The 9,607-nt window shown below is 40.9% G+C and overlaps 1 protein-coding gene across 15 annotated transcripts in view; it reads right to left on the bottom strand.

Moving 5' to 3' along the window:
• Window positions 1–4,525: 4,525 nt before the first annotated feature.
• EYA4 (EYA transcriptional coactivator and phosphatase 4) overlaps window positions 4,526–9,607 on the bottom strand; it is a 160,116-nt gene continuing 155,034 nt past the window's right edge. For all 15 annotated transcript variants that reach the window (XM_076333637.1, XM_076333633.1, XM_076333638.1 and 12 more), the window contains one exon: window positions 4,526–8,497. In XM_076333637.1, coding sequence (XP_076189752.1) covers window positions 8,417–8,497 — 81 coding nt within the window. In that variant the 3' untranslated portion in view covers window positions 4,526–8,416. The remainder of the gene's footprint in view (window positions 8,498–9,607) is intronic.

Below are 9,607 nucleotides of genomic sequence, written 5' to 3'. Positions count from 1 at the left end.
AGGAGTGATCCTGCCACCAGAAGCAACAGCTTTTATACTGAAGCAAGTTTCACAGAGCAATATGCACGCATTTGTCAACAGTGGGACAGCACTCTGCATGGGTGAAAGAGAATATTCATATGTTGTTAAAAACCACACTCAGAAGACATCCATTTCAGTCCCTGTTCACTACTGCCCATTCCCACCAAATAAACTGTTTATTCCAGGAGAAAAATAATATATATACACACACAGACAAATAAATGAAAACCATCTTTTAAGCTCATTAGTGTGTTGCAATAGCAATGAATTAAATCAACTGCAGCTGATTGTTACTAAGGTTTCACCATAACAGCTAACTGTTTCCTGGAGAATTAATTTATTTAACTGTCCGCATGTGGCAGACATCATGAGGCTGTGAATTGCCATGCCCTCATGGGTTGCTAAAAGCAAACAGCACAGTTGCCAAATGGCTGGGATGGCTCTTATGCACTCGGGTGGCACTTTTCAAACAGCCTGCTAGATTCTCTGCTAAACACTCAGATCCTGATGCCCTGGAGGCGGTGCAGCACGTGAGGAGTCCTCTTGGGCATGTGGACATTTCAATGGGACCACAGGCGTGCCTGGTGTCTTGGGGCAGGTGAGGTGCTCCCCTGCAAGCTGGCTACAAAGGGACTAGAGTGGGGCTGGGGCTGTGGTGGGGGATGGAGATAGGATGGGGCAGGTGAGCAGGAGGCATGCATGATGGGCAGGAGGTGAAAAGGCATGGCCATGCCTATCTCAGCCAGAGATGAGGAGTTAGACCTGCTGAGACCTAATCTGGCAGTTCTCCAGCAGCAGGTTTAAGATGTGCTGAGGCCTCTTCATAGGCTCTGGGTAATTTGAGCAGCAGAAGAAAACCCTAGCAAATTCACAAACAGCAAAGGGCTGCACCTGCAATGAGGTAGCAGAAAGGTGTAAAACCAGAGAGAAACAAGGAAGCAAAGAGATCAGCCTGCAAAAACCCATGGACCAGAGTTGGTGGGACAGTTGGAGAGGGTAGCTGTATGGCGTAGGAGTTCAGAGCACAAAGAACACAAATAAGGCTGTGGTGTAAAACAGGAGAGATACACACACACTGTCCAGGGAAAATGCCCTTTCTGGTTGCTGGTCTTTTCCCATGTCTTGTCTGCCCCCCCTCACCCTGCAGCCAACTGACCAACTAGCCACAGCTTCTCAGTTGCTAAATCCTTTCCAGCAAGATTTCTTTTTCCAGAACCCTTCACAATGGGCATAGTGGTTTTAGTGCTGGGCAAGGAGGGAGATTATTTTTTGTCATTTCTTCTTTCCTTCCCTTATCTCTCACTCTCATTTTTTTTTCTGATTTCAGAAACATTCCTCTTCACTATTGGGACCAAACTGGGACCTTTTTGAGTCAGAAAGCGAAAAACCAACATCCTAACCCAGACAAACTGAAAGCAAAGAACAGGGGCTTGATATGCCAGCTGAGAGCCATAGTCACCAGACTCCTGCAATGGCTCAGACTTTTTTTTCTGGCTGATCTGGTGGGCTCCTGATTCACTCTTTCTCTAAACAAGACTAGAAATGTTCCATTCATCGACGTTGTGTGTGCAGTCACAAAACACATTTTGGTTTCAATGAGTCAACAATTTCTAATATTTTCCAAACAGCTCCAGTTGGGTTTTTTTAATATAGAAAAAGTGTGTGCTTCCTAGTGAAGGGCACAGTAGGTTGTATAGTGGCCTAAGAAACATGAATCCCTTTCCATTTGCCGCTCCTCTGCAGCACTTCATTTTGCCAGACACTGAGAGCACAGCAGAAAAATCAAGTCCAATTAACCTCCATTCTCAGCCTGACTCCTTGATATGATATAGTTCATTTAAATCCTGTCCTTCGTGCTTGTCTGCTCTCTTGCTTCATGTTTATTGAAGTGCATATGTGAATTTCTAATAACCCATGTTTAGATGGATGTTTGATGACTAACTCATCTGGCAAATTGAGAAATGGTGCTTTGTGCAACAAAGGATTTTCTTTGCTTGTCCACTTAAAAATCAATTTGTGAAACTTTCTGGTGTTTTCTCCCTTTTCTTCCCAACCAGAAAAAAAGTAATTCCTTCTTCATCTTTTATTAGTGGTTTCGAGCCAGAAATTCAGTTCTTGGAAAATCAAGCCTTGAAATTGGTAGAGAAACTAACATGCAAAACCAAACTATTGAGATGTTTTGACTTTCTCAGCATTCCTCCTACTGCCTGGGCTTTTGGCAACTGAAACAATTCCACCAAATTTATAAACATTTGCAAAATGTTTCTGAATCCATTATTTGTTTGGAAAAAAGAAAATGGATCAAACAAGTCAACCCTAAATGTGCATGCCCTGGAGATAATAATACATTGGCAAACAATGGACGAGACACGTAACAAATAATTCCATTCCAAATTTCTGCTTGGTTTTCCTTGGGGATTCACTATAGGTAATGGGTAATGAGGAAGAGGTATTTTTGTGTCCAAATGAGGAAGAGTTATTTCTCCACCCATAAATGCTCTTGGTATAATGTTTTTATTTTAGTTCAGTGCTGTGAATCGTCATGTGCAGAACATATTGACAGCCATTTATAGCATTGAGTTTCTCAGCAATGAGAAATGAAGCTAATGCTGTGCTAAAGCCCAGACAAAAGCTTTTAAGTAAAAGCCCCCAATATCTAATTTTTATCCTGATGTGAAAAGGGAAAAGTTCTGAAATCTCCCACGGTTTTAATGGGGAGGAAAACCATTTTCTGACTGCCTTTTATCTCACTCTCCTGAAATGGTACTGAATATTGGTTCCTCTTTTCTAGAGTCACATGCAAACCTATCTGGAAGACACAATGTTAAAACTACTGTTTTCTATGGGTCAGTCTGCTGAGTAGATGGGCCTTTGTATTTTGTCTGCCCTATTTTTGATACATCTTCCTTTTCGTTCCTAAAATTGGAGTAGAAGGCAAATGTACATACAGAACAGTTATCTGTCCAGATTCAACAAGGCCAAGTGTCGGGTCCTGCACTTCGGCCACAACAACCCCATGCAGCGCTACAGGCTTGGGGAAGAGTGGCTGGAAAGCTGCCCAGCAGAAAAGGACCTGGGGGTGCTGGTCGACAGCCGGCTGAACATGAGCCGGCAGTGTGCCCAGGCGGCCAAGAAGGCCAATGGCACCCTGGCCTGTATCAGAAATAGTGTGGCCAGCAGGAGTAGGGAAGTGATGGTGCCCCTGTACTCGGCACTGGTGAGGCCGCACCTCAAATACTGTGTTCAGTTTTGGGCCCCTCACTACAAGAAGGACGTTGAGGTGCTGGAGCGTGTCCAGAGAAGGTCAACGAAGCTGGTGAAGGGTCTGGAGAACAAGTCTTCTGAGGAGCGGCTGAGGGAACTGGGGTTGTTTAGCCTGGAGAACAGGAGGCTGAGGGGAGACCTCATCGCTCTCTACAACTACCTGAAAGGAGGTTGTAGCGAGGTGGGTGTCGGTCTCTTCTCCCAAGTAACAAGCAATAGGACGAGAGGAAATGGCCTCAAGTTGCGCCAGGGGAGGTTTAGATTGGACATGAGGAAAAATTTCTTCACGGAAAGGGTTGTCAAGCGTTGGAACAGGCTGCCCAGGGAAGTGGTTGAGTCCCCATCCCTGGAGGTATTTAAAAGACGTGTGGATGTGGCGCTTAGGGACATGGTTTAGTGGTGGACTTAGTGTTAGGTAAACAGTTGGACTCAATGATCTTAAAGGTCTTTTCCAACCTAAACAATTCTATGATTCTATGATCTTTGTAACAGACATGCTTTAATCTAACTCCTGGGAAAAAAAATCTACTCTTTACAAGCTGTCTCTTGTGGTTGAAGCGCTGTGGTTATCAAGGCTCTGCCACTTGCCATGTTGTTCCCAAGATCATAATGTCATATCTATGTGTGCTGGTAGTCCTGTGGTCGCACTTTTGCCTTAAAGCCTGTGCAAGCAGACTGTGGGGGCACTGCTTCCTTCAAACCAAGGTCAGCACCTCACTAAGACACGAAGCACTGCTCCCAAAGACATTTACAAAGTTTCATGAGGCTCAGCTTTGACTGGAATGGCTGCTTCCCTTCAGTAGCCCAGTCTGTCTCCAGAACAACCCATGTCCATAAGAATATTAGCATAACATTAGTAAGTGAATTGGTAAGGGAATTTAAATGAATACACTATGTGTCTAGACCATCAAATGAGTTTGTTCTGTATTTTGCCCCAAGGACACCGCAACAAAGGTGTTAGTTGTCTCTCGGGCTGCATCTGGAGCAAGGCACCTGGTGTTCTGGGTGAGGACCAGAGGGAGGTTGCCTCTAGCAGCTCCACCCTGCAAACGGGGTACGCAGGTGAGCCAGTCTCTACCAGACCACATGAGCGCACTGTTGCTCCAGGCATAAACCACGAAGGCAGTGCGGACATACTTAAAAAGAGTCCAAGGTCACACTCAGTTCCTGTAAGAGACATTGTGTACAGAGGGTGTCAACCACAAACCAAACATCTTACAACATGGTATAGTGCAGAAAATGACATTTCCAAGTGTATTTATTGAGAAATAGTAAAGATGTACATAATTTTACAAGCTTTTAATTTTAATTTACATTTTCTTAAATTATGTAGGCCCTAATAAACTATGATCTGCTAATACATGACAGAGACCCTTGGCTTCAATTATATCTCCAAAATGCTGCTATTGCTGGGATTTTGCCTCATGTCACTTCAGCTCCTCTTCAGAGATACTAAATACCATATTCATTTAGAGCATATGCCTGGTGTCAATCCTGTAAAGCAGAGATGACTTTTGAACCGAAACCTTGGATCTGGATACAACCTCACAACTAAAATCCAGTCTTCCTACTGTGGGCCAAATCCATATTCTCCATAAACTGCAATTCCGATTGGCTGCAGGATTTCATCTGCCCCAAGATGAAGTGTGCTTGTATACAGGATTTTGATTTTGCCTCATCTCCCTTGTCAGTGCTTACACTGGAACATACTCCGCATCTGCTTTAGATGCAAACACTGCTGCTCGCAGTGGTTTCTAATGAAAACAGATCTGGGAGCTGGCTGCCACCTATATCTTTGTGCACAATCTCCATAGGCATCTAAAAAGAAGCGTCATTTTTAGTTTTTCCTGTCTTCTTTTACTGATATACTGAACTGCACAGAGTTATATCTATTTAAGATACTACCTTGTGACTGCGATCACACCGTATTTGTATTCTGCAAGCTGACTATTCAAACGCCTGATGAACGTTCAAGTTCTGTACTGACTGAGAACGGCTAAAATATCAGCAAAAGGCATTATATTCTACACTTCATTTGCCCAAAATACTTGCAAACATGACATTGTGCTCAATCTTGGTTTTTGAGGAGAGGCTGAAGGGAAGGCAGTTTCTGATTAATTTGCTGTTGAATTAAAATGCACTCTGTCAAAATGACCAGCCTTCAGTTTAATCTACTAGACCCATCTGGAACAGTCTGGTGTGACTATGTCTCTGCCTTGGTTATTTTCTCCTCTGTATTGTTCATGCAGGAAAATGTATCAGAGTAATTTCTCTCTAAAAGACAGGCATGTACTACACACTTCTATTTAAAGATATATAACGCTTTTTGCTTAGCAAGAGAGTATTTGTGCTCTGAAATTTTGTTTTAGAATTTTAGTATTGCAAAGGCTTTTGAACTAAATCCTTGAATTTTGAATCCAAATTAAAATCAGAACTTTGTCATGCTCTGTAAAACTTCCCTCCTTTTGCCTCCAACTCCTCTCTAGAAGTCCAGTATATTAATTGAGCCATACCTGCCACAGAGAGCTAAGCACAACTCCAACGAAGGCACTGCAAACCTTTTATAAGAACCAATGGTCATTGCTGGGCTATTGTTTGTTCTTACATCCGATTAGGAAAAGAACACTGAAAAGCTGAACAAATAACTTGAGAAATAATATTGCTTCATGCATTTAAATAACACTATGACTTGTCCAAAACAAAAAAAAAAAGAGAAATAAGCTAGTTGAACATACCAATTTTTTGGTAAATTTTATCAACAGCTTTTACGCTGATATTCTCATGCAATGTTATGATGCTGGAACTTGAGAAGGGCTTTGTTTCACCTTTTTTCCTATTCCAGTAGAAACACTTTTTTCCCACTTGAAAAACAACAAAAAGCTGGTACCCCAGCTTTTTATGAAAAATGTACTTCCAGGCCAAATTTGACGAGACCGGTACTGTAAATATAAAGAAGGTATGAATCATTTTTACTTGTTGGACACACAAATCTATCACCTGAGTAACTGATGTATAATGATTTCATATGTGGCAAGTCTCGTGTGATGGCTTCACGCTGCCCAGTGATAACAAATCATCATTTATTTGTTGTGTGGCGACTTGTATATCCAATTCCAACACAGCAAAGGAATCCCATTTTTAGGAGGAGTTTTGCCTTGGACTTTTAGTGGCTCCAGGCTTTCACCTACCAACTAACTTTCATATAACCTACAAAGTTTAAATCAACAAAGTTACTGCCTGGTAACTAGACATAAGGTGGCTTCATAGCACAGAGAGGGAAGATCTTCACCTCAGTGCTGACTACTGTGCTTGTGTAGGCATCCCGGAGTTTACATTTAACACCTTCTTCACGCAGTCAGAGCACAGGCAACCTCAGGTGTCTCCACATACAGTGTTAAAAATCAAAAAGCAGTTTCCATCTTCTGCCATGAGAGACGAACCACTTGCTGTTGTTTCAGAGTGCTCAAGCTGCACGGGGAGCGCCAGGGACCCTGTGTGCAATATGGACCTTGCTCATTTTCCAAAGCTGAAAGGTAGCATGTTCAAAATTTGCAAGGTAATTATCACTGTATGGACCGTAATTTTTAATAGAAATGATGAAAATTAAGGTAATTTATTTCTCAATATTTCTTCATAAAAATCCCCTCCTTATCCTCTCCTCAGATGCCTGACATGCTTTTGGAATTTCTGATTCAAAAACATTTAGGGTTGCTCCTGTGTAATATTCTCGTGCAATCAAAAATGGGTGAGGAAAATCACGTTGACCCAAACCAGAAGACACATAAATGTGGAACAGAATGGAAAAGCTACCAAAACGCTGTTATATTTACCAAAGTGGACTGTGCTCCTGAAATGGCCAATGTCATCATGCCAGCAATTTCAGCAGCTTGTGTTGATCCTGAATATGCTAAATGTAGCATCATTTGTGCATCTGACTGGTGAGAGATTCTTTAGTAATTTTTAATTCCTAATGAACTTGTGTTTTATTCCCCATCTGGGCTTAACTTCACATTTTCACCTTCCAGTAATGCCACCTGCACACTTTGTCTGCTGGGTGGGAATTTGTCCTTTTCTACACAGCAGGTGCACTCACTGTATGGCTTTCAGTGGACTAAGTAATTCATGAATATGGCTCTTAGTTCTCTTGTCGGAGAATCAAGAAATGATGCTGAAGGTGTTAAACACTTTTTTTTTTAGCTTTCAAGGTAGCGGTCCCCAGTATCAACCTCCCAACATACTCTTAACTTTCCTTGAACAATCAGTGGAATTATTCAGAATCCAAATAAAAACACAAACGTTCCTTTATTATTTTTTCTTACTGCAACAAATACTTAAATGCTTTGGTGCAGCCCTGCTCTTTGATTTCTTTGAATTTCAAATTTGGTCATGTCAAAAATTATCACAAAGGTTTTTTTGTTTATCTACATAGTTTTTAACCAAAATTACATTATAACACACGAACACAGTCTTCTCTTTAAGGCACAACACATCATTATGCACATTCTGTTTGCCAAACTTATAAAAGAGACAATATTATATAACCCTCTCCCTCCCCTGACCCCCCAAAAGAAAGAAAAATTGCATCCACTTCCAATATCAGCTGCTAATAAAGTCACAGTAAATTATTTTCATCAATAATTTACACAAATTACAGGTCTAGACAGGATTGTCATTATACAGTCTGAGTGCATTCCAATTCAGATTTTCTGGGTTAGGTAGGCTAAAGTCTGGTTCAAACCTCAGTGCTGAGAATATATCCCATTTTGAGGAATGTTGTTGAACACCACCTTGTCGGCTGGAAAACGCATGTGGTGCTTTGCCAGTTCGAGTCCTTTGTTCACTCCTGTCAGGGCTCACTTGGTGTGTACCAGCAACCTCCACAGTTTTAATTCATTTTAAAACGTTGCATATATAAGACCATAGAGCTTCCTTACGTAGCACTAATGTTTTAACTCCATTCAGCAATCTGAATTCTTCAATTTGGAATTTTTAATTCCAAATATTTCTTCCCTTCTTAAGACAATTCATATGTGTAAAGCCAGAGGCATTGAATCACACATAAAAATTCAGTGTACTTGAAATATATATATATATATATAAAAAAAAAAGGATCGCCAACTTTAGAACACAGTTACAAATACTCTAGTTCCAGTGCTTGATGGAGAGCCAAGAGGTCCGAATGACTGGATATCCTCCAGAAAGGCATGTTGTGCTGTGTTTGTTAGAGGGGGGAAAAGGTCAGGAAAGATGGAACACTGTGACACAGGGCTAGTCAGATTACCACCACGTATTTTACACCGCTGTGTTTCTAGATTGATTTTTGCTAGTAAAGTACTGACAAAAAACAGACCAAAATAGATCTGAGCTTAATAGTTCGACTGAAGTTAAAATAATTAGATAGTCTTTCTTAATAGTTTCTTTGGAAAGAGCCCATTATTTAGTAAGGGCTGTTTGCTTATTGTTAGCATGCAAACCCATACGAAGGAGCATTAATAGGAAATCCCTTTCTGCTCCACTTATTAGACTTTGCAAAATACCGAATGATCATTTAAAGGGCTGTAAGACTTTCATTAAAAGAGGCTTCACACACAACACTTTGAAACAGAGTTGAATTACATTTTTCTCCATCTAGGGGGAAAAAAGAAATCTCTTTGGATAAGAAAACAACACATTTCTGGTTTAAAAAAAGATAATTTGTGTTGCAGGAAGCATCAGTGTCTGAGAGAGATGCAGATATATGCACTATTCTCCTTCAGCAATTCATCAGAATAAAAAAAACCCCATACTTTCATCTTGTGTTCAGATCTATTTGTGATGTGCTATATTCATCCATCTCTCTGAATTCTCTATCTATCCATGCAATATAGCCCACGTTAAGAAAAAAGCATGCCAAACTGGAAAGTACACAATCCAACCACCTCTGTTTAGCACAAACTAAACAAAGACCCATCACCAGTACTGCACCTGTATTAAGGAACCATTTGGAATGAGCATTTTGGTTATTTTCATTTTGATTCCATTCCAGCTACAACACTAAAAGGGCACTTTACTTTGCTACTCCTAGCACAATGATACTTACATCACTTGTCCTGTGCAGACATCGTGAGGCAAAAATTTTCAGCTTCTGCACACTTCCAAGGTTATACTGGGAAGTATGGTGCAAATTACTGATTTGATCTGTTTCCGAATATTGAAAACTTATCTGGTGAAATTTAGACTTGAATTATTATCATGAGAAAATTGAATATTTCTATAGAAACGGTTCTTTTTTAGAAACACAGACTTGTTGCACAACCTCTGTGTTGTGTTCTTTTTCCTTTTG

Source organism: Aptenodytes patagonicus, chromosome 3 (assembly GCF_965638725.1).
Source record: "Aptenodytes patagonicus chromosome 3, bAptPat1.pri.cur, whole genome shotgun sequence".
NCBI lineage: Eukaryota > Metazoa > Chordata > Aves > Sphenisciformes > Spheniscidae > Aptenodytes > Aptenodytes patagonicus.
Note: the sequence above shows the minus strand (reverse complement) of the source record. Positions and strands in the feature narration are given on the sequence as shown.